Consider the following 26,746-nt stretch of genomic DNA (forward strand, 5'->3'; position numbering starts at 1 on the left):
AAAAGAATTATTACTTTTAGTTTATAACAGTAACAATAAAAAAATGATCAGTAAGAAAGTATCATCGAATTATATAGCTTTAATTACAATTATTTTTGTACAATCAATAGTTTCATTGCATTAGGCTAAACAAGTCTGGGTAAACTATGGGCGTTGATTGGCATATCTTTTTCGAGATGATCTATCAAATGTTCAAAAATGCGCTTTTTTATAAAGAAAATGATATTTATATTTTTCAAAATTCACTCACTTTCTGTCGCAGAAGAATTGACATTTTCCTCATTTTAAAATTTTTATCTCAAAAATATTTTATTAAATATGACTTATTGGACTAAAGATCTGTATAAAAATTTAAAATTTCTTAATACATCAAAACATTTATACAGGGTGTCCCAAAAAAATGTATACACACTTTAAATAATTGTAAATTTGGGGTTTATTATAATTCGAATAATTTTCAACATGTAAAAGATTCTTCAAATATCATTCTATTGTCTTGTTATCGCATGTTCTCAAACTGATGTCCGTTCTGCTCCAGACACTGCTGACAACGCGAAGCGATGGAATAGCACACATGATGGAACAATTCCCTTGGGATATTCGTACATTCATGTTCAATGGTTGCCCTAAATTGAACAACTGTTGCAGGTTTATGGACGCCCTGAACAGTTCCATCAGCTTCAAACTTATCTCTAATTCGAGTGATGGTAACTCGTGTAGGTGGTTCTTTGTTAAACTCCCTCTTAAATTGTCTTTGCACTTCTACTGCATTTTCATACTTCCAGTAGCATTTTAGAATAAATTTCCTTTCTTCAAATTCAAGTCTGTCTGCCATCACTCAGTTCAATGGGTTCAGTCCCTAAAGAAAGAAGAAATATCTTAGTTATCAGCTGCTAAAATGTGTATACATTTTTTTGGGACACCCTGTACATTTAAATTTTATAAAATATTCTTTACTTCATTTAGACCATTTTTCCTATTAAATTTATATGCCTAATACTAATGGTTTAAATATTAGCTGTATGGACTCGATAAGAGTGGATATCTTGTATAATATAAACCATGTTTACCTTAAATATTATATAATTATTGAATTAATAATATGCATTTATTTTAAAAGGTAGCAAAAATTTAATTAAAAATGTCCTTACATTCATTCTCTCTAGAAAATATCGTTTCATATCTACGTCATTTCATATAGACACGTGCTGAAAATTTTAATGTTCTAGGTTCAATTTGCGATGAGAGTTAATGTAATCTTTTTTTCTAAACTTTTGCCAACGTGATGACAAAATACTGGGAAAATGTAATTTTTCTTATGGAAGCGTAATATGCTCGTGCAGGTTAAATTTTATTTCTATCCTGTCTGAAATAAATTGCGGAAAATATGCCTAAATTTTTTTTTTAATAAAATAGGGGAGGGGGACTTATAAGACAATATAATAGGTATCAAAGGAAACAAATGTCAGAATTTTAAAATGATGTAAAAATTATTATATCTTAAAATTATCATTTGCTTATAACCATTATATAGCATTGCATCATCATATCAATTGCAGTAAGAATATAGCATACAATATTTCATTTATTAAAGCCATTACATTTTTGAATTATATCATTTATACTCTTGTGAAAGTATAGACCGACTGACTTTCAGGATCTTTATACATTTCGTTCAAAATTTAATACGAGAGTATTTTTAGATATTCAATTTGTATACCAAATTTTATCCATCTTGCTCTTTACATATTGTATTGATCATGTTCACATGAATTCAAATAGCTGGACAGACAGATTTCTGAATGAATTTCTTCGAAAATTTCATAACAATTTTCAAATTTAGTGTAAAGATCATATACCAAATTTCATCCGTCTAGCTCAAGGTGTTGTTGATTTATTGTCTTCACAGACAGGCAGATATAATTCTAATTTTTTTCACGGATTCAAAGGAATCTGAAATGGGAAGATTTGTCAAAATTTTGGGATTAAAATTGTTGACGATTATAATACATGCACTTTCTCTATGCATACTTCATGTACGAGTATACATATATGTATAACAGAAAGTAAAAATGAACAATGCACTCGATATCCAACCCCCGAGGGGGCACCTCGAAATAAGGATGAGATGCTTCCGGCATGGTGGTTGGATCTCGCCACCCTGGAGGGTACACTAACAGGTAGAGGATCTGACTCCTTTCATCGATGACGGGACGTACTTCCTTCGGGAAGGGTTGTACCGTGGCCGGTGACGGCTCTTAGGACTCAACAACAGTTCCCGCCAATGTTGCTGTTGCGGCGGTCCGGTCATTCAGTTTTATGGTTTAAATCCGTGTGCCTTCGGGCGGGTTGGAGAGTTAGATGGTTGACTTGCAATCGATATCCACAAAGGAATGATTTTGTAAAATTTAAAAATGTATAAAAGCTTTTTTTTCCTGTTGTATCACTGATTAAAAAAACTAGCTTAGAAAAATTGCAGAATTTCGTATCATTATTTGAAAAAAAAATGATATTGGTTACTTGTGTAGTATTTTTAAGGATGATAATAAAAAAAATTCATCAAATAAAGTACAATTATTTTTGATCAAGTATTATAATTTTTTTATACAGAAATATAAAGTCTAGTAGATAGAACTTTCGATTTCTTTACAGAAACGGGTTAAATAATAAATGTAACAATTCTTTATCATCCATATCTTGTGCAGCTGATCTTTTTACGATCCCACTTGATCTACATCGTAATCGTATTTTTTTTTAAGCAAATATAAATTGATCTCAAATTCCACAACATTAGGAAAATAAAGAAATTGATAAGTATTTCCACGTGCCCCATAATAAGATAATTATATGTGTTTATTCTTTTTCTTCCAGCAAAATTGATAAGCATGGGAAGTTTCTCAAGAGCTTCAGCTTCTTTGCAGCTTAATCTTAAGATAAAAATAATAAAATTACTTATATTTACTCACTCAAATTTTGAGTTAAATACCGAATCTACGCTGATGAAATTCACTTGACAAAAATGTAAGTTGATGATATTCATGTTTTTCCATAAATTTTAGGAATTGTTGTATCGATACACATTAGCTCTCAAAGCAATTAATTGATTCAACATGAAAACTTCGAAATTGAAAATTCATTATTCAATAAGAATTTGTTTATAGAATTGGATAGATAGGGTTATATTTTGATAAATACTATAATTTTAAAAATCTAAAAACTAATAATTCCTCTCGACAAGCTGGAAAGCGAAAATAGATGATTCCTTTTCATCTCAGTTATTATTTTCAAATTCCTTTAATGCCAATTCTGTAATTACAAATTACAGAATTGGTGAGAGTCCGAAAGTACAGATCTTTGGAACTTATTTATCATTTTCACTGAATCTATTTTGAGAATATATGTTGTGGATGCATTTTTGCCGACCGATTCTCATCAAAATTTGCATAGTAATGCGGAGGACAGGAAACCAAAGGTTCATCAAACTGACGAAAGCTCCAGAATATCAAAGTTCATTTGAAATAATATATAAAGATCTAAAAAACAAACAGCTAACAGCTTCTGAAAATTTTTAAGCTGATCGTTTTTACATAGCGTTGTCATTAAAACTTTTTCATCTTTATTTTTATTTGATTGGTTTTATTCAAGCTTTTAATCTTTACTCTACGTGCATTTAAACAATTTCAAACTAAGTAAATAAAAGAAAAGAAAAAGCTTTATTTCGTTTTTTTTTTAATTGGCAACATAAAATCTTAATGTTAGAAACAGTCAAAATTAGAGATTGATAATCACTTTTTGACTGCCAATTTCTGAGATTTCTTTTTAACACCCGTGATATTACAGTTAATACAAAAGTTATTTTTCTTAATGAGGCACTATTACTTTTCTATCTTCAATATTAAGAATGTTATAGCTAAAGAGAAATTCAACTCCCCCACCATTTTCATCCCCTTTGAGCTAGGTGTCCATTTATGAACTCATCTGAAATTTTTACTTTTCTAGCAACATATCCTAAGCCGGTTAAGTCCAAACAAAATTCCTCAAGGGTCACCTTCAGGCAGGGATTCAAAATAAGGGATTTTTTTTTTAAGGAATCCAGACTTTTATCCAATAGTATTGACCCCTCGTGACCCGAAAATCCCCTGAAATTAAAGCCTAAGAGATGCACCATTTTTACAGAAAAGAGACAAAACAATAAATTAAAAGAATACGACCACCAATAAGCAAAAACAAAAAATAACCTATATAATAACTCTAACTAACCTATATAATTTCATAATGCTTATTATTTTTGGTTATATATAGTGTTTGTGTGTGTGCGTAAAACATAATTTTGAGCAGTTGCATGGCCGAAGAGAGAAAACAATTTTGAAAATTTTAAAACTTCGCTTTATGCCATCCCGGGAGGCATAATTTATGTACAAGAAAAAAACGACCAGATACGTTAATCTAAAGCTCGACAAAAGAGCAAAGGAGAGCGAAATATTTTTCCCCCAGTGATTTTATACTATGAGGGATAGATTGTGATAGGGATTGCTGTGACACTTGTAGCCTCAGGAAAGGGAAAATACTGGTATCTTTTAAAAGAATTTGCTAGGCATAACAAATTTTTGTCCCTTCTCTCAGAGCGTGAGAACTTACTGTTTAAAGGAGTTTTACAAAGTTCATGTATTTTTAATTAAATAAAAAAAATGGAATTCGATAAGGAAATAAGAGAACATTTTAGAATGAAGTTGATATGAGCTAAATTAGGATAAAAAATTAGGAAATTAATTAAGATTTAAATGAGATTAAGAGATATCATTATATATATATATATATATATATATATATATATATATATATATATATATATATATATATATATATATATATATATATATATATATAAACTTTTTGAACAAGTATGGTTTCGGATTTTAGGGATCATGATTAGTGAAGAACTAAAGAAATTTTCCGAAAGTCTTGCCATGAGAACGATTGCAATAGGTAGTCTCCCTATAGAAATTTACCTAAAAAAAAGAATAAACTAGAAAACATATCTTTAATTGTTAAAATATTAGAATATATATTAGAGAATAGGTAAACCTTCTGTTATTAAAACTTCAATAGTACAATAGTTTTTGAGAATATCCTTAAAATTTAAGTTTTTAATGAGATTGTTTGCTGCTTCAATATAAGAAATTTTGCTATTACAATTTTTTTAAATCCTGTTAAATTGTGAGAAAATCAAATTTTTGAAAACTATAGAGTTTAAATTAGAATGGCAATTAATAAGTTTAATTACTTTGAAATAAAATTCATCCCTTTTATCATAAATACCCACCAGAGTTTTTCCACTAGAAAATTTTACTTTTAAATGCAAATAGGTAGAGTTGTGTTTCTAGTATATAAGCTATTCCAAAAGCGTTTGTTTCGATTGTTATTTTCTCAACATAGGCTGATTATTGTGCTTTAATAGTTAGAATAGTTTAATAGAATGAACATCCTAACAGTATATCACCACTGATCACTTTTAAAGTATATTATAAAGGTAAAGAATTTTTAAACCCATGCTTTCTTTTTGTTAGATATTTTTGAACATACACTTTTTGAATGGCAAGATAAAGCGTCAATTTCTTTAAAATTCTATTTCATTTAATTGCAAATAACAGAATTGCTGAAAAACAGAAAAAAATTATACAGCTTTTTGAAATTTAACAAAAAAGTATCGAAATTAGAAACAATTTCTGTATAATAGCTAATAGTATAAATTATGCTACTTATTTAAAAAGTCTAGTTAAAGAAAATAAAATAAAAATTACTTTGAATGACAGCTTTGCAGCGTTCTTGAAGGAACATCATATCCTCTTCCAATATCTTTCCGAGTTTTTCCTTTCATTAACTGACGGAGAGTTATTCTATTTTCGGATTTATTTAAAAAATAATTGAGAAAATTGTGAAGCCTGTAAACAGATGACAAAAGATTGTATCAAGCCGTAAGAAATAAAAAAATTATCGTCTGCATTTCTAACGTATTACAAGAAACTGAAAAATCGGTCGCAATTTGTCATCTGCATTTTAAGCATATTTGAAGAAATTAATTATCGCTTGCAATTATTCTTTTTTCTATTAAATGTAGATAATAAATTTTTATTATAAAAATTAAGAATTTATCAATTGATGTTGAAATTATATTGGTGGAAAAAATCATCTGTTTATTTCTAGATTAATATTAGAATTATTTGTTGCGTATTTAAGTATTTCAGTTATAACTATTAATTAGATTAAAGGAAAGTTTTCATCAGTTTTTGAAATATATATAATATTTTTCTGCACTTGTTTATTAACTGCATGATATTGGTAAACTTTAACCATAACCGTATGTCAATGGCAAACATAATAATTAGAAAAACACGATGATCTTTGCCAGTCTTTTTTGGCGATGAATCATTATTAGTTGGTTAATCGCCATAATTAGTTGGTTAGTTAAAGCCATAACGGTATCTATTACTAATACAATATTTTTTAATACAATATAATCTCAGCAATGCGGCAGGCATCAAATTAACAAAAGCTCTGGAATAACAAAACAAGATTCATTTTAAATAATATAAATACACACAATATATTTTGATTTAAAAATAAGTTCTTTGACCACTATTAGAGTGAACACCTTGTGTGTTACGGTTCGAATATTTATTAAAAATCTTCGTACAACACGCTACTAAAAAAATTGGTTAAAGAATTATGGAAACTTTCGCATGCAGAGCTTATTAAAAACTTTTAAGAAAATATTTAAGCGAAATGAATTGATAAAGCAAATTAAGATATTAAAATAATTTTAAAATACTAATATATTACATGATATAATATTTATAATAAAAATGAACGATTTAATAACATTTACCCTCTAAGTTCCTGAACATGTAAAAATCTGCAAATATAAAAAATTTAAAAATACCTCTTCCTGATGATGAATTTGGTACACAAATCTGAATTCTGACACAAGGACTATCTAAACTTCGTGAAACTAGCTAGTTAAGTTTTTAAGTCATCATGTTCATAAATAAAAAGTCAGATAAAATTCTAAGAATATATTTATAGCTAATATTCACAGGTATGACCCTAAAATATTAGACGTTTGTGCTTTGAAATATTTTTTGCCTAATTCTATTCAAATTTTGATATCTCGTTATATAGATAACATACAGAAATTTTTCTTGTTAGTACGTCACGTTTTTCAGTTATCACGTACTCAAATCATTGATAGATATAATTTTAATATATATTTTTCGTTAGTATTGAGTTTGCAAATTGTATAGACTAAGTCTATGGCAAAGGATACCGGCGTGCTCTGATTGGTTTAAGCCTTGGCATCTTTTTGGCAATGCTTTGCACTCATAATAGTGTAGTTTTCGCTTATTTGGTTCAAACCTTGTACCTTTCATTAGTTTTATGGAAGATACGAGTGAATATCAACACGATCTCATTTTTATTAATATAGTTGTTTTCTCTAAATATTACTAGTAATACTACTCATACTAATTAATAATCATAATAATAAATATTACTAATAATACTAGTAATGCAAGTAACTAATGTTGTTTATGTACAGAATTATAAAAACTATATGAAAGTAATGACTAAACATATGATGCAGCAATTAAATAAATCTTATTTTTCTATGATATTCGTACCTTTATTAGATAATTTATGCAGTCATTGAAATTTGTTGCTGAACGTTTGTTACTTTCCCATCAACTACATATGGGGAGATGATTACTTAATGCCCAAAACTTATAAATATGTAAGCTTTAACGGAATATCTGATTCCATAGCTAATTTTTTTAGTTATATCAAAATAATATTAACAAGAAACGCACATAAAAATATTTTTAATAAATTGTAATTTTTATATTTCCTGAATTTAGGTCTCAGGATTTGATTTTTTCTGCTGTATATGTGTTCCAGATTAATATTACATGTAAACCGTAAAAATTAGGGTGGGGGGATAAATTCACATATTTTATTTAATTTTATAAAAATAAATTTCGGTATGGCATCTTTTTGGCAAAACATTGCCAAAAAGATGCCAAGGCTTAAACCAATCAGAGGACGTCGGTATCCTTTGCCGTAGACTTAGTCTGTACAATTTGCGAACTCGCGTATTGAGATGATTCATGATTCCTTTAACTGTTGGAATAGGCGTAGTCTAATTTAGATATTATTTTTTCAGTTCTGAAACAAAGCTTCCATATAAAAATTCTTGCAATTAGTTTGCTAGGATTTCGAATCATCGCAGTTACTAACCAACCGATAGACATTATTACGAACTTGGAGATTGGAGATTTCCGAAATGTCTAAAACGGGGCAGTTCATCTACACCCTGAAGTCGAATGTTTAGACGATGTAATAATCTGCTTGTATTCTTCGAGAATAAGAAACTTATTTGCATAGGAAATTGAGGCATGGAGTCGCTTATACATGCGAATCAGAAATCCTTAATATATATATATATATATATATATATAATGATATTTTAAACTCTTAATTTAGCCTATAGTAAAATACTCTCTTATTTCCTGATCTCATTCCACGTATGAAGCTGTATAAAAATTACTGCGCAATCAATCTACGTATCAAGTGAAAGTGATCCCTTCTGTGCCCTTGCCAAGGTGTCAAAGGTCAAAACGTGTATTCAATTGACACGTGGCTGGAAATACCATGTTATATAAGAATAGTGATGATTGTTTTCGCCCTCTTCCTTTCTTACTTCTGATTTTGTGCCGCGCTGTGGCGGACGTGCCTTGTCCGCGTTTCTGCTTGCAAATAATTATGCTTTCCTGGAATGGATAATAAAATTAATTGAAACAGGTAAAATGTCTTTTCAATGTCTTCAAACCTGCATTCTGCTTCAAACAAAATAAGCTTACATATTATATATATATATATATATATATATATATATATATATATATATATATATATATATATATATATATATATATATATATATTTGTAGGACTGGGTGGGACAAAATGCCCATTCAATCCCATTTGGATCAGTGTCTAGGGTACTGATTAAGAAACTTTTAAAGTAAAACAAATAGTTTATTTACAGTAAACAAAATTAAAAGGACATTAACAATTAGGACGGGAAACATTATTTATATTAAAGTTAGAAGTAAAATATTTAGATGGCACCAAGGGCGAAGCCTAACAAGATGTCTGCTCATAGCTAAGCTATGTAACGCCTCTCCTTCTCCGCTCTGCTCTCGAGCTAATGCCAACAGCTCGCCTTTTCAAATTTATGGTCACGTGACCTAGCACTTTCGATTAGTAGAACCCGTGGTGCCATCTATTACAATACAATAAAACTAAATTGAATTGGATGCATTCAGTATAACAGTGGAATGGTAATGGCCACTAATTAAAACTCTACAACTCGGCCAATCCTGATAGAACGATGACCTCATCGTTGTTTACATACTGGCACTCAAAATTGACATTCAATTCCACTCGGCCAAACTGTTACTAAAGGAAACAAATTCAGAAATTCACTTTAAATACGTTGATTCTTAATAGAGAAGAACGTTACACTAGTAGTAATAATTTGCTAAATGCATAACTGAAAAAAATGTATAAAATATAAATGCACAATTTAAAGGAAAACACAGTTTACATAATTGTTGATAACTCAAGACAGAAGTTCACTACAAAAGAAAAATATAATGGACGGAGCATGGAAAAAAAACATACGTGCACATTCATTGAAGCACAATTATGTTAAAAGAATATAAAAATAGAAATAAAAATGGAATATATTACAGAATAAAATAGTTACTAACAATCGCCCTGATTTCGCTTTATTCAACCAGGTGAGTAAAATTTCATCATATCAGCTGACGACGTGGTCTGATTCGGACCTTCATGGTCGCCTATTTTTTCAACGTCGTACCTGTCTTTCGGCTTTACTTTTATAATTTTATATGGTCCTAAAAATCTAGGCCTTAGCTTTAGTCCAGTCCCGAATTGAGTTCGTTGAATGGCTACCAAATCCCCTTTCTGATATACTGGAGCTTTCTTGCGCTTTTTATCATAGTTCTTTTTATTTTCAGCCTGTATATTCTGGATGTTTGCTTTTGCGTCTTGCCGAAGTAGATCTCTCTGTTCTTGTAATTCTTCTATTAATTCTTCCAACAGTAAGTCTCGTATTCGGAGATCTTCTTTATTCCTCATTGTGGTGCCAATTAACAGTTCAAAAGGTGTCCACTTGGTACTGCGGTTTGAGGTACTGTTAAGAACTCTCTGTAGTTTGTCTACATGCTTGTACCATTTTGTAGGGTCATCAATTGACAATTTGGTCAAGACAGGTATGAGGGTGCGATGCACTCTTTCTACTTGGCCGTTTCCTCGAGGTACACCTGTTGCTGTTTGTAAATGCTGGATATTCTCGTCGATACAATATTCACTAAAGGCTGTAGAGGTGAATGCTGATCCTCTATCAGTAATTATTCTCCTTGGATTGCCAAACGTTTTCTGTTGTAGTCTTAATTTGTTAAGTGCGTCCTCGGTAGAAGTAGGTTTGACAGGGTATAGCCAAGTAAATTTGGTAAATGCATCAACAACTGTTAGGATATGTTGATATTTCTTGTTCGTGGATGGCATAGGACCTATAAAATCGACATGATAGGTACTTAGTGGTATATCTTCTTTAGGAATAGGGTTTAAAAATCCTTCTTTCTTCCCACTTTTCTTATTTGCTAGTATACATGATACACAGTTCAGGATTACATTTTGTACTCGTTTGGTTAGATTTGGAATAAAGAATTCTTGCTTGATGATTTCTTCGGTCTTAGTTGTTGAAAAGTGTCCCTTTTCATGAGCTAGTTTGATTAATTCGGTTTGCATATCTCTTGGAACAACTATTAATTCCCGACCATTTTCATATTTATATAAAATTTCGTTTCTTTCGAAAAAAATTTCTTGATTAACCCTGCCACTGATGGCCGATCTGAAATTTTGGACATTTTCATCCTCTTGCTGGGCTCTTTTCAATCTTTCTGTAATAGTTTCGTTTGATATTACCGCTACCGGATTTCTGCTTAGAGCATCTACATGTTGCATTCTTTTACCTGGTCGATGAATAATTTCGTAGTCAAACTCTTCTAACAGAAGTGCCCATCTGGCTATTCGAGTGACTAAGTCCTTTTTATCCATAGTCTTTTGGAAAGCGGAGCAGTCTGTAACAATCTTGAAGTGATTACCTAAAAGGTAGGTGCGAAATTTCTTAAGTGCGGTGACAATGGCGAGGACTTCTAATTCGTAGCTACTATACTTTTCTTCCGCTGGAGAGGTTTTATGAGACATGTATTGGATCGGATGCAGTTTTCTATCTTCGCCTTCTTGCAGTAAAATGGCTCCATACCCATGTTGACTTGCGTCCGTATGTAGTTCTGTTTTTCTTCCTTGTCGAAATATATTTAACACTGGACCTTCTGTTAATATTTTCTTGAGCTTTTCGAATGCTTCAAATTGTGGCTGGTTAAACACAAATGGAGTATCCTTTCTAGTCAGGTCACTCAGTGGTTTTGCTATCTTTGAATACTGAGGAATGAACTTGCGAAAATAGCCGGTTAGGCCAAGGAAACTTTGAACTTGTTTGACCGTTGTCGGTACTGGAAATTTTTTTACTGCTAACGTTTTCGCTGTTGACGGACGGATTGTCCCGTTTTCGACGATGTGACCTAAAAACTCTACTCTCTTCTGCAGAAATTGACATTTTTGAAATTTTATTTCTAAGCCAAATTTGGAAGCTACTTCAAACACTTTCTTTAACTTTTCGAGCCCTTCAATTTCGTCTTTAGCTGGAATTATTAAGTCGTCCATGTAAATTATCACAATGCCTTTACGCATAAGTTCTCGGAAAATACTGTACACATACCTCTGGAACACGCTAGGACTGGTACTCAGACCAAAAGGTACCTTGTTGAATTCGAATTGTCCATCAGGAACTACAAAAGACGTGAAGTGTTTACAGTTTTCGTTTACGTCGACATGAAAAAATCCGTTTCTTAAATCAAGGGTAGTGTATACTTTAGCTTCTTGGAGTTTATTCAAAACGTCTTCTATTAACGGCAATGGGAAACGGTCTTTGATGAGCTTTTTGTTTAATTTTCTATAATCGATGCATAACCTAGTAGTACCATCTTTTTTCTTTACTAATACGATTGGACTCGCGTACTCAGATGAGCTGGTTCTGATTATCCCTTGTTCTAACCATTCGTCGATTTGTTTATTCACTGCTTGATTCTCTGGAAATGAGAGTCTTCTTGCAGGTTGGTAGACTGGAATATCGCCCTTTAAAATAATTCTCATGGATACATCCGTACTTTCAGTTTTTTCTGGTTTGTAACTGGAAATTAGCTCCGATAATTCTTTTCTTACTTCTGGACTAGAAATGTGCTCTATTTCGATTTCATCTTTTGGTCTTGCCTCATATAGCTGTGCATGCATGGAAAATATTTCTACGTCTTCTCTTCTTCGAAATTTAACACCTTCTTTGGCGAAGTCAAGTGAGGCTTGTTCTAAGATGTCTGAACCAATAATTGCCTGAAAATCTAAATATGACGTAGGCACCACATGCCATGTCAGAGAATATTTTTGTCCATCTAATTCGATATCTTGCCGAAATGACCCTTTTGTTTTGACTTGTGATTTTCCTAAACCAGATAATATAATCGTTTCTCTTGAGAGTTCTGAAGGTTTGATGATTTGTTTGCAAATATCTTCTCGGAGGAGTGTGACTGAACTACCAGTGTCGATTAATGCATAGAAAGTTTTGCTTCTTAAAGCTACTTTTCTTGTTCTCATTTTCTCTCGTGAAAGTTCAGAGCAAACTTGTACGATAGGCGCCAAAGGCTTATTACTTTTCGTATTTTTGGGTCGTCGTGGACAATCTACGCCAAAATGTCCTAGTGTCTGGCAGTAACAACAATTCACAGGTCTCCATGGTTTATTCTTCTCGACGCATGAGTTTCTATTTAGCTGCAAAGGTCTCTTCTCGAACTTGTTATTTCCATCCCGGAAATTCGCTGGTCTTCGTGGGTAATTCTGAAATTTATTTGCTCCTTGAACTTCATCTTTCCTTCTGAAAAATAGATCTGATGCTTTTGGTTTCAATGTCCTCCTGACATCGTCATATTGCTCGAATTTTCTCGCCACATCAGCAGGTGAATTTATGGATGACCACTCATCAAGAAAGTGATTCTGTAACTCTGGTGGTGCCTTCCGTTTCATCTGGTCAGCGATAATAAGTTCACGTAACTTCTCGTAGGTGTCTATTTTCAGCCCTGTTACCCATCCATCAAAATAAGTCTGCAATTCATGATAGAAATCTTGCCATGTTTTCTCAGGAGATTTTTGGTGTGAAACAAACAACTGTCGAAGTTTCTCCGGTGACAACTTGAATCTCTGTAACAACAGATTCTTCACATGTTCGTAATCGTTCGATTTTTCCTCAGGTTCTCGATGTTCTCAGGTTTCTTAAATGAGCAATCTCCAGAGGAATTAATCCTAGTAGCTTCTGGACCCATTGCTCTTTTGGCAATAACGCCAAATTGGCATGGTGCTCAAATAGCGTTAAATTTAAACTTATGTCATCTTTCATGTTGAATCGGTGGAACATCTCTTGCGAAGCCTTATTCGTAATTGAAGTATCTGCCGAGTTTCCATGACCAACATTTCTTTGAGCTTGGATTCTCAACTTCTCAAGTTCGTGCTCACGTTCCTCCTTCCGCAACCGCTCTTCTCTTTCGTTTTGTTTTTCTACTTCTGCTAGATGTCTGTCCTCAATGATACTATCTAACATCACTTTGGCATCTTCCTCATCATAATCTTCGCTTTTCAAAATCAGATCTTTAATTTTGGGTTTCGTCAAGTCGGATTCAACAGATACGCCGAATTGCTTCGCGAGAGCAATTAAATCTTCTTTCTTGCCTTTTAGTAAGAAAGCCATTTTAGGAGAAAAAGGGACCTGGTGCCAAAGAACTGTATTAATTTTGAAATGTATCTAAAATTCTCTATGCTTTGGCGTATTCGATTAAATGCCAAATTAGATTAGTTTCGCTTCAAACTTGAAATTAAAAATTAATCTTTGGGAAATTTAAAACTAATTCCTTAAAACTATATCTCAAAATGCACAAATTAGTTTTAAAACAGTTCCACTCTGAAATTATAGATTGAAAAAAATGACACTGATAATAACTTTCAAAATAATGCTAGTGACAATAAAACAATTGTAAAGTAGAAAAGCCCAAAATTACATCCAAAATAAAAGCAAAATTCAAAATTAAATCAAAATAAAAGCAAAATTCAAAATTAAATCAAAATATAAGCAAAATTCAAAATTAAATCAAAATAAAAGTAAGATTCAAAATTAATTCAAAATATAAGCAAAATTCAAAATCAATTCAAAATATAAGCAAAATTCAAAATCAATTCAAAATATAAGCAAAATTCAAAATTAAGTCAAAAATATAAGCAAAATTCAAAATTAATTCAAAATATAAGCAAAATTCAAAATTAAATCAAAATAAAAGCAAAATTCAAAATTAAATCAAAATATAAGCAAAATTCAAAATTAAATCAAAATAAAAGTAAGATTCAAAATTAATTCAAAATATAAGCAAAATTCAAAATCAATTCAAAATATAAGCAAAATTCAAAATCAATTCAAAATATAAGCAAAATTCAAAATTAAGTAAAAAATATAAGCAAAATTCAAAATTAATTCAAAATATAAGCAAAATTCAAAATTAAATCAAAAATATAAGCAAAATTCAAAATTAATTCAAAATATAAGCAAAATTCAAAATTAAATCAAAAATATTGTTCGAATTTAAACCGAAAGTGAATGAATTATCTACAACATTGATATATAAAACAAATGTGTTTAACAATTCAACTGGTTTCCTTAATTCAAAATGCTATTGAATGAATAGAAGATAAAATACTTTATTAGAAAACCATGATTAACTTTCAGCAATAAATTTCAAATAGTAAGAATATCGGATATTTCATTTGAGATCACAAGTAAAATATTAAAAAAAATCTCTTTCGTTAATATTCATTTATGCAGCTAGGAAAAATTATTTGAATGTCAGTTAAGTTTCTTCAACACGATACATATATATATACTTTCGTTTCGTTTTTAAGGATATCGGAATGAATAAATACACGTACAAAAATATAGCATAAAATAATATACACAAATAATAAGAAAAAAGATTTCATACAAGTGGAACTCTTGATTTGGACTCTGGAATCCTAAGGCGCGCCACTCGAGGTCATTGCCCTGCCGTTGATTCGGCGATTGGAAGGGAGGAAGGAATGAGGTTTGTTTTTCCGGCGTATGCTCCTGAACGGATTCTTAGCTTGTGCCGGGTTAACAAAAATCAAACTCGAATATCAATCATAGAAAAACAGAATAGTGCATACAAATTTCAAAAAAAAAAAACAAGTTAAATTCAGAACTCAAAACAGAAAAAATATTTTTTTTTCAATAAAATAATAATTTTTAATTAATCAATAGTTTACTTATAATTAATTTCCCTACGTTTATTATAGAATAGACACTTCAAAAACAAAACTGAAATCTGTTACTATATATATCAAACACATTAATGAATCTGAAATTTTTATACACAACAGTTATCAATGGATTTAAACAAATGGATTGTTACATATATTTAAATAAAAAGAACTGGAGAGCGTCAATAGATTACTTTCAGGTCGGCGATTCAATTCTGGAACGTAGACAAAATATTTCAAAGTACTTACGCGAATCTTGCTCAGTAGCTGTATGCGACGACACAACGTTTTATATTTTACTCGGCGGTGCACACTTCTTTTCGATGCTTCGATAATTTTTCCGTTGATGATGCTTTCCAGGTAAGATTTTTTGACTGATGATGCTTTTGAGACACAATTTTTTCACTGATGACGCTTTTGACATTTGATATGCAAGAACACACATTCTTCCGTTGCACAGGTGGGAACCCTTCCGTTGTATACTTATTTGAAGAGGAGACTGGATGCTGGAGTTTTCTTTAACGATGATTCAAAATCCGGGCCGGGCCCCCAAGTTTGTAGGACTGGGTGGGACAAAATGCCCATTCAATCCCATTTGGATCAGTGTCTAGGGTACTGATTAAGAAACTTTTAAAGTAAAACAAATAGTTTATTTACAGTAAACAAAATTAAAAGGACATTAACAATTAGGACGGGAAACATTATTTACATTAAAGTTAGAAGTAAAATATTTAGATGGCACCAAGGGCGAAGCCTAACAAGATGTCTGCTCATAGCTAAGCTATGTAACACCTCTCCTTCTCCGCTCTGCTCTCGAGCTAATGCCAACAGCTCGCCTTTTCAAATTTATGGTCACGTGACCTAGCACTTTCGATTAGTAGAACCCGTGGTGCCATCTATTACAATACAATAAAACTAAATTGAATTGGATGCATTCAGTATAACAGTGGAATGGTAATGGCCACTAATTAAAACTCTCTCTCTCTCTCTCTCTCTATATATATATATATATATATATATATATATGAAATCTTTCTATCTATCTATATAAAGATATCTCAATTAATACCATTTAGCAATAATGACGAAGAAAGTATCTTAATACCATATACGTTTGTTTGAAAATTGCTTTAATAAAAATATTTGTATTATTTATAAAAATAATATAGTATCTTTTTACAATTTTTAGTGTCTAATAGCTCCTTTTATATACCAGTTTTTTAATTCTTGAAACATAAATTAACAAACGAACCTACTAAATTTATAGTGATATGGTTACACTCATTTTCTTCTTTCAGAAAGACAAGAATCATTCATTTTTTTTAAATTGTTATCTATATATGCCTCTTTCATGAACATTTTTTTTCATGTTCTAATTTTTATTTGCTTTTAATTTTAGGTATAAGTCAAGTGTTTATTTTGGGGTGGTTCTCCTGACCCTACTAACCATCGTGAAAGCAGAGACAAACTCATCATTATGTGAACAAAAGGAAAAGCAAAAGGCGTTGTTGGATCTTGCGAAAGAATCAATCAACAAAGCAAAAAACCTTCACCCAACTTGTGGTGAGCATCCAAAAAATTACAATGCTTAATTTTGCTCGTAGAATCTGTGAATTTGTTTCCATTGTAAAATTGATTCATTGGATGATTAATTATAATAGATTATCATCCGATTGACAAAAAACTGCTATTTACTTATGATATCTGTAACTAATTCTAATTGAGGCTAATTATAAAAGATGATTTTGTTATTGCTGGCGCAAATTTAAAGATAGGTTTAGGAGACCGTAATAAATCGATTGTGTAACGTATGTTTTTAGAATGGGACTATGATATAGTAGTCATTGATAACAAAGCCTCATTTATAAAGCGATGCTTCATTAGTCAGTTATGACTAATGTATATTAACCAAAGAATCCACACAAATATTTGGATTGGAATGGCACTTAATTACTTAAAAAGACCACGCATTTTACCGAGCTTGTTGAGCTTTGTCGAGCTATTTTTATCACTTTCAGCGCATGATAATCTTTGTAGTATCTGACCCATATACTTACCAAAGAATCAACATGAGTGTTTGGACTGGAATAGCACCCAATTACTTAATAGAACCAAACATTTTACCGAATTTGTTGAGTAAACTATGACCAGGACTTCGAGCTCGGAAGATTCTAGATTCGAAGCTCAATTCAACTGAACTGAAGAAACGCTTGTTTAAACTATCCTAGTGTACTTTAAATCTATCTATGCTGTGGAAGGTCGAGATTTAAAGAGCAGGCGCTGATTCAAATGTCCTTCTAGTCATCTAACCAAGGCTGAAAATTGCAAGATCCGCCTCAGAATAGCTTTCATGTTAATCAAAAATAGAATGCAAATGTATTCTAATATAAATGGCTTAGCAGCCACCCATTCGGTATGTTTCTACAAGACATCTTGCTTGCCCCATACATAAAATGCACGTCATAGATCGTGTTAGTATAATGATGTGTATTCTTCAAAATTCATATCAAAAAATCTATTTATTACAGAGCCCTCTACCGCCTCAATAAAACGTTTCCGTCCAACTTCTGTATTACAAAACCAACTGGTGAAATCAGCTCACTGATGGAGAAAGTATGACTGACTCCAAGAAATGTTAATAAGTTCAATGGCTCTTTCTCATAGGGCCAATTTACTAAAATGTCCTGTTGATAAAACATAAGAGGATAAGCAAATTCCCAATAATAATTCAAAACAGATTTCTTCCATCATTTCTTTGCATTTTAAATGCAAAGGAAATGATGAAACCCATTGCATGAATGAATACATTGTTTAACACATGACTGTCACGTCATGTCACAGCCATATTAGTTCACTGCCATGATGCCACGTTGCCACTTGAATGCATCGAATATGAATGCTTTGAATATGGCTACTGCCACGTTGACAATGTATGCATTCAATATAACCACATGCCCCGTTGACTGCCATGATGCCATATTCGCGTGGCAACAAAAGTTCTCAGCGAATATAGAATTGTTCAGAAGAGTTGCTCAGCGCGTGAATCACCTGTAATTCATACATACTATCTGATAGACATTTTCTTCTCTACCTCAATAAAAAGAAAGAAAATGAGTGAGCTTTATATTAGATAGTAGGGATGACAAATATTTTACAAGCGGTTATTGCGTAACCAATATCAAAAAGCACAAATACCAGTGATTCAATACTTTTCAAAGAGGGGTGTGATTTAAATCCTTGATACGATCTTACTGGTGATATTTCGATTACAGGTTTTGGATCACGATAGAAAGTAACAATCGATACGATATCACTGAAATATACCGGAGCGGTGACTTCATTGGAAAATAACAATCGATACGATCTGTTCAATGGAAGCTCTCAAACAAAACAGAAAAGGAGAAATCTGTGAATGGATTGAAAAGTGAATGGGCCGGTTATTGGGGTTATCGTATCATTGAATTGCATATCACTGAAATTTATCGGAGCGGTGATTTCACTTTAAAGTGTGAAGTCGCCGCTCCACTTCATGAGAGTAACCTTAACTTTCCGATATTCGCATTTGATGATTCACTATTCCATATAAATCCTTTTTAATTGCTTATGACTTGATTTTGCATATATTCCGTTTTCTGCTGGCGTCGGTAGAATATAGAACTAAAGTAAACAATTTAATGAAATGACATATATATTTAATTCAAATTTTTCAGAAAATGGTTTACTCCAATAAAGAAATTAAATAAATAGTTTTGAGAAAAAAAAATCAAATTTAAGAAGTGAGCTGAAATAGATAAATGAATTCAATCACACGTTACTAAAATTAGTACATTAAATATTAATTACAATTAATAAATTTTATATTTAATATTAAGTAATAATTTTTAATTAATAATATGATTAAAATAACAGATATTTGGAACGCATATTTAAAAATAACAGTAGCAAAATTATTTGTTATTCAAAAAATCGTCTATTATGCATCTCTATTAGATAGTTCGCATCACAGGCATCAATTATGGTGATGAACTTGTTAATTGCTGGAAATTCGAGATTTCAATTTGTAAAGCTTCTACATAAATGCAATTGTCTTCTGTACATTTGTAAGTGCAGCAAAATTTTCTCTAAGGAATTAGGTTTGGAATGATTGTAAAGTTTTCACAGCTCATGAATTTAAAAAAAAGTCAACCAACACTTCTCTAGTAGATTGTTATATTGGAATAACTATTACAATGCTCACACTAGTTCCAATTTCAATATTATTTTGATATTGTATTTTCTGTCTTCAATAACATGCTCATAAAATTTCAATGCCCATAGTTTGTTAATTGTACGGTTATATTTCAGATAACGATTTCAACAATAATTCAACAAATTCTAGTGAATGCGGAGCAAAGGAAAAAGTTTCAGCTTACTTGGATGTTGCGAAGAATCTGATAGATGAAGCTGGATCTAATTACTTCGATGACTCAACTTGCGGTACGTACATCACTTCTGTTTAGCACGATTTTTTTTAGTTAAAAAAAGAGTAAGTAAATTTTCAAAATTATATTCGGATATAACAAATCATAAGATCAAAGTAAGACTTTTTTTTTATAGTTCCATCAATTCTCATAATTTAGAAATCCCGCCAGTTATTATTCTAAAATACAACAGCCATTTATTGGTTCATTTTGTTAGCAAAATTTTATAAAATACAGACTAGATTATTGAAATAAATTTCTACTTATAGAAGTGACCAACAACGTCACAGAAGTTATTGTTGAAGTTGTTCGCCACAAGAGACCTGCTGACTGCGCAGAACTTTTGGAAAACGGGAATGATAGATCTGGTGTATACATTATATGGCCCAGACACCGGATCATTCAGGAAAAGCCGGTACTAGTATACTGCGATATGGACACAGATGGCGGAGGATGGACGGTAAAGCGACTATCTTCTATGTTCAAACTAATATAAAACTAGTTTTCATATTCCTAACTAACAACAAATAATTCCAGCTGTTTTGAGCTAATGTTTGAATGACATTTCTGAGAATGCAGCTGATAACCCTGTATTGCACTAATATTTCAAACAAAGTCTTCACAGAGCTTGTTTATCTTTTTCAATCATAAATCTTTATCGGACGAATCTAGTATTATTAATTGATTTGATAATAATTTCGAAACCAGTGCGACTGGTCTTCTCAAAACTTTCTCGCATATTCTCTAATGATGATGTTATCCCAGCAAAAGCATCCCATGGAATTGGCGTAAAATATTTACGAAATATTAATCTTTGGCGGGAACTAAGCATTTTGACGATTAATATGTGACATACGGTTAATGATATCCGAAAATCGAATTTTTGTTTTAGACGCCTTGGACTTCCCGCGTCTGTGATGGCTGACACGCGTATAAATCTGTCGTGGTCACAAAGTCCATCATGTCGAGAGTAATACCACTAGGGGTACTGGATCAGGGGTGATCTTTCTCTGATTCAGGTCTAAATTACGATCTGTGGATGAAATGCATGAATGAATGCCGCCTCATAAAAAGGGTTGTGACGTGTGTGTAATTAAGTCGTACTTTTTGCCCTTGATGGTGCTACTGAAAAACAAGAGACGTGCCCTTGGCTTAAAATCACTGACTTCCAAAAGTGTGGGCTTGTCTATGACAAGTGTCATTAGAAACAACAAAAATTAATTCAAAACTACACTTGTAGTCCCAAAATCCTATACCAAATTTGATACATTTAAGTCGTTCCTTTTTTGAGTTATCGAGTTTAGATATTTTTCTGAAAGCTCAGATGACAGACGGTCAATTCCTTGTTGGATTTGACTTAAAATTTGAAAGTTGTCTAGACTATAGATGTGAATTCTGTGTATCGAATTTTATTTATCTATATATCGTTTTGTAGCCATTGTGTTAAATTATATTCGAACAACCGAGCAGACAGAATTCCTCTGAGCGGAGTTTGCTCAAAATTGGATAGAAATCTATAAATTTGGTATAAAGACAGTTGTACTAAATTCCTCCCTTTTAGCTCAAAGCGTTTTTGAGTTATCTTTGTCACAAACAGACATAACATAACGCCATCACGTGGCTATAAAGCCGCGTTCCGATGACCTGTAGCCTTACGGATTTGGTCATAAATATGCCAACTGACCCATTGTATGACCATCCTCGCCTGTGAAGGTCGGTCCGAGTTTCCCATCAAATTGTCGGTAAACTGAACAGACATCAAAGAACCCTGAGAAACAACAAGAGAGGGGAAAGTGTGCCTGTCTCCGGACGCTCACAGGTCATTGGAATGGGGCTTAACAGTGAGTTATATAACCAGTTGGATGAGCGCACAGACAGACAGACGCACATTTTCCAAAAATATGTTTTTCGAAAAACTCAGGGAGGTCTGAAGCGGGGACATTCGTCAAAATCTCGACTCTTTTCTTCTTACTCTTTTTTCTTCGTTATTCTGCAATGGCTGAACAAAAAAACACACCATATTACATATGCATACGAAAAAGTTGTTGGGAGAATAATCCGACTATTTACTTGCCATGTGTTGAAGTGAGTACAATTTAGCTCTGCCCGTTTGGATAAAAATTAATAAATTATGATATTTTGATGTTCAAAATCTGTGGATTTTATGCTAAATATAAAAAAGGGTATCCGATTCTTTAATATATATATGTACCTTAATCTCATTTAAATCGTAATTAATTTCTCATTTTCATCTTAAATTAGCTCAAGTTATCTTATTCTAAAATTTTATTTTATTTTCTGAAACTTTTTAACCCTTTAAACCACACTTTTTAATTTAATTACTACTGACACGCGCTCTAAAGAGTTGATGACCATTGCAGTTCTTGCGCTACGAGCGATGGGATAAAAATATCTAACACACACGACATTTTTTTTTAAAGACACCTAATACTCCCTTTCCTGAATGGACACTTGTCAAAGAAATCCCTAATAGAATCTCTTAGTAAAAGAATAAGAGAAAAACTTCTCGCACTTTCGCTCTTGTGGTCTGGTATGAACAGATGTGTTCCGCCTTTCTTCCCCATGTGCAAATCATACTCTCCCATGGAAATATATATTGAAGTTCATTTCAAATTTATATTCTTTTCAGGCATGGAAACTAAGTTATATATATGCATATATAATGTCTAATTTCAGCTAATCCAGAGAAGAACAGATACTGAAAACAAAACTGATTTTTATCGAGATTGGCAAACTTATAAACGTGGATTTGGAAGCAAAAAAGACGAGTTTTGGTTAGGTGAGTCATTTTAATGTTAGAGTTTATCATTTAATATGAAAGAAATGTAGAGTTGTTGAGAACTTTTGAATGAATTTTTCAGGAAATGACATCATATTTGCCCTGACCAGTCAGAAGCAATACTCCTTGCGCTTTGATATGTGGAACGTGAGTGGAGAAAGGCGCGACGCCACTTATTCTTCTTTTTGGATCGAGGATGAAAGTGCTGGATATACACTGCATATTGGTAGCTATAATGGAACAGCTGGTAAGTTGGGACGGCTTTATGTAGTAATGAAACGAGCACCATATTTAAATTTCCTCCAAGATCATTATCCAATTTTGGTTAATGAGTCAGCTGTAATTTTAATGATTCAGCCGGTAATTTCTGGAGCAGTTTTTCCAGTAGAGATTGAAAGAGAGATCTCGCGATATTTAAATTTGCTAGATCATTATCTAATTTAGTTGTTATAATGGGACTACTGTTGAGTTGAAAAATATTAATAGAAAAAACCCCATGATGTTAAAATGTGATGAATCATTACCCAGTTTTGGTTGTTATAATAAGATAGCTGGTAAGTTTGGAGCACCTTCTTCAACAGAGAGGAAAAATACCTTAGGGTATTTAAATGTCCTGGATCATTACTATTGGTTGTTATGATGGAAAATAATGGGAAAAAACATGGTATTTAAATTTGTTACAGCATTATCTCGTTTTGTTGTTATAATGGGATAACTGTTAAGTTTCAGTTACAATTTTCTAGTAGTCAAAAAATGAATGACAGGGTATTTACATTTTCGCAATCGTTATCAAATAGATTCATTTTTGCATCTCTGTTCTTGAAAAGATCGGCAATAAATGAATGAATGATTAATGAACAGTCTAAAATTCGAACATATTATATAAAGGACACACATTTTTGTGCTCAAATCCCGAATATATCTTAAAACAGGCACAAAAAGATGCGATTTCGATTATACGATTAGTTACTTTCGACGACGTTATGATTATTTTGGCGGAGCACCTGGACTCGAAGGTCCTTAATCTCCGAAGCCTTATTGTTGATTTGATTTAACCTTGTTATGGTTTAAACCTAAATATTTTACTACCTGATAGGTATTGATCTGTAAGGGAATAATTAGTTACTTTCTTTGTGGCATTTTGAAATTTCTTCATCTATTATTTAACTTCATTTCTTTCGACATGATAATGCTTATAAACTTACATACTTATCTTTAAATTAAGAGATTTTTGATGAAAAAAAAAATTGTTTCTGTTTTTTGTTTGACCTAGAGCTATGAAATTTGAGCCGTAGTTGCTATTTGGATAATATGGGCATATTAAAAAAAAGGAACTTTCAAAATACAAAATAGATTTTTAATAAAAAATAATGTATATATTTATTTTCGATATCTGTAGAGGATATAATTGCTCAAGTACTATTTCCATATTTAAAATTTTAAAAAAACTATTCGTGAAATTATTTTTTCTCTAATTTTAATAGATATTTTAACGAACTTTTTGAATATATTTTATTATTACATTTTTCATTGTTTTAGTAACTTTTAAAGATTTAAACTGACTCGCATTTAGCATATATATATATATATATATATATATATATATATATATATATATATATATATATATATATATATATATATATATATATATATATATATATATATATATATATATATATATATATATATATTGTGTATATGTTATCGCTGCTGTATAAATGTATAAGCACAAACCATGTTAATTAACTTAGTTGATCAGTTTGTCAATCTCAACAAACCTGTCCCTTTAATCCATTTCCACTGACACCAATTTTGTGAAGATGCGACAATAAATCAAAATGTTACAGAGTTGTCCCGTTTGTTTTGTTGACGACTGCACCTATATGTGAGCAAAGGCAACGACCAGCATTAATACTTAGCCTATATTTATTAAGAAACGACATATAAATTGAAACAGGAGAGAAACATTAATTAACTATCCTAACACCTAAAAAGGTAAATAATGAGGACGGCACGTCTTACTTACTCACTGTCGAACTCTCATTTGCAAATTTAGGCACCAAACAATCATGGCATAATCAGTGACGTAACATGCGCCGTACGGAATTTGAGAACTATTAGATTAGCAGCTCCTGTCAACTCTCACATATATTCTGATTATCGATAGGATCAGCGATGATTGGCTAGATGGGACCATGTGACTTCCTATTGCTCCCATCGATTGTCCCGATGTAAACGCGCTAAATGCAGGAATATTTTTAATAATCGATATGAAATTTATTTAGGGGATGGCATCAGAGATGCAGACAACACAAAATTTTCTACAAAGGATAAAAGGAACGACCTAGCTGATCACGTGTGCACGGAAGAGAAAAGGGGTGGATGGTGGTACAGAGACTGCTCTCGCAGTAACCCTAATGGGGTGAACTTCCCAGGGGGCAACGATGACAAGAAATTGGTCAACTGGTACCCTTGGACAAACTATGACCCTTTGTTAGCGATAGAAATGAAGATTAGATGAACTAGATAACAATGACTTATTGAAGACTTGATTCTTGTGTATTACCCATTTTTAATAGTTATCAATAAAAACATCTGGAATTAAATCAGTTTTATTTGTCTACAACACAGTGACTTATCGAAGACTTGGTTCTTATGTATTATTCATTTTTAACAGTTATCAATAAAAACATCTGGAATTAGATCAGTTTTATTTATCTAGAATACAATGACTTATTGAAGACTTGGTTCTTGTGTATTACCCATTTTTAATAGTTATCAATAAAAACATCTGGAATTAAATCAGTTTTATTTGTCTAGAGCACAATGACTTATCGAAGACTTGGTTCTTATGTATTATCCATTTTTAACATTTATCAATAAAAACATCTGGAATTAAATCAGTTATTTATTTGGTTCTGACAGAATTCGAGTAATAATTATGTCAATGCATTTCAAAGATATTAATAAAATCTTTTCTCTAGCACTATTTATAATAAAGATGAACATACATACTTTGAAGAATGGAAATGTACACGTGAAGACAAATTTTTTTGAAATTTTATTTAGAATTTTCATTAATTAAAAAGTAAAGCAAAATTTTGGAACCTTTCCACGAAAACTTCAGAAAATATTACAGCACAAAAAGGATTTTCACATCTTCTTCGCGTTCAGAAAATTATCTTTCCAATGATAGTAATTTTTTAACCTATAAAATAAGTTTCTAATTTTAATGGATTAAAAAAATATTTTAACCATTTTTTTTTTCAAGATTTTATTTCGCACAAAATAAAAATAAAATTTAACCTGCACGAGCATGTTACGCGCGCATGGGAAAAATAAACTTTTCTCAAAGATATGATATGATATTTTCTTCAAAATAAATGCAAGAAAGTGTTTTCTATGATAATATCGATATTATAAATTCAATAAATCCATTTTATTTAAGGCAAACACGGTTTAATATATAAAGGATACATACTCTAATCAGGGTCCAACGGCTAATTTGTAAACCTTTAATAACATACCCTTTTCTTAGCAAATGTATATTGTTATAAGCCTGTAAAGTTGCTTCCCTCCACGGTTAGGTCTTTCATCGGAAAGACTGATTTACATTCATCTGTATTGGATGCTGCTCGAGTGCCGCACCAGTGATACCAGAGCTTGGCGATCATTTGGCGACGAATTTTGTGACAAAATAGATAATGCTGGAAACTTCGAGAATTTTAACAATCCGTCCATTAGGAACCGAGATACGTCTGCTTTGCCTAGAAGATTCTCAGCTCTCCTCCCGAGAAGTATAAAAGGACGGCAGTCTCAAGCTGCAATGAATCGTGATCGGAAATGTAGTCGGAGTCGTAGACAAGTAACGAGTCTTCCAGAGGATAGCGAAGGAACCGCGGAGTGCCAAAGTT

General features: G+C 31.8%; 1 protein-coding gene across 1 annotated transcript; it reads left to right on the top strand.

The window, feature by feature from the left end:
- The first annotated feature begins 2,905 nt into the window (after window positions 1-2,905).
- Window positions 2,906-25,732, top strand: LOC129957544 (techylectin-5A-like). The gene is made up of 7 exons (XM_056069898.1): window positions 2,906-3,021; window positions 16,969-17,132; window positions 19,914-20,045; window positions 20,299-20,489; window positions 22,727-22,829; window positions 22,912-23,076; window positions 25,118-25,732. Coding segments are annotated over exons 1-7 (993 nt in total). The 5' UTR covers window positions 2,906-3,019; the 3' UTR covers window positions 25,354-25,732.
- Window positions 25,733-26,746: the final 1,014 nt, after the last annotated feature.

This window comes from Argiope bruennichi, chromosome 11 (genome assembly GCF_947563725.1).
Source record: "Argiope bruennichi chromosome 11, qqArgBrue1.1, whole genome shotgun sequence".
Classification (NCBI taxonomy): domain Eukaryota; kingdom Metazoa; phylum Arthropoda; class Arachnida; order Araneae; family Araneidae; genus Argiope; species Argiope bruennichi.

Excerpts from the sequence above, each read along its gene's own strand:
- LOC129957544 (XM_056069898.1), top strand. Across the intron at positions 17,133-19,913 it reads AAACCTTCACCCAACTTGTG|ATAACGATTTCAACAATAAT; the intron begins GTGAGCATCCAA and ends GTTATATTTCAG. Across the intron at positions 22,830-22,911 it reads AAAAGACGAGTTTTGGTTAG|GAAATGACATCATATTTGCC; the intron begins GTGAGTCATTTT and ends TGAATTTTTCAG.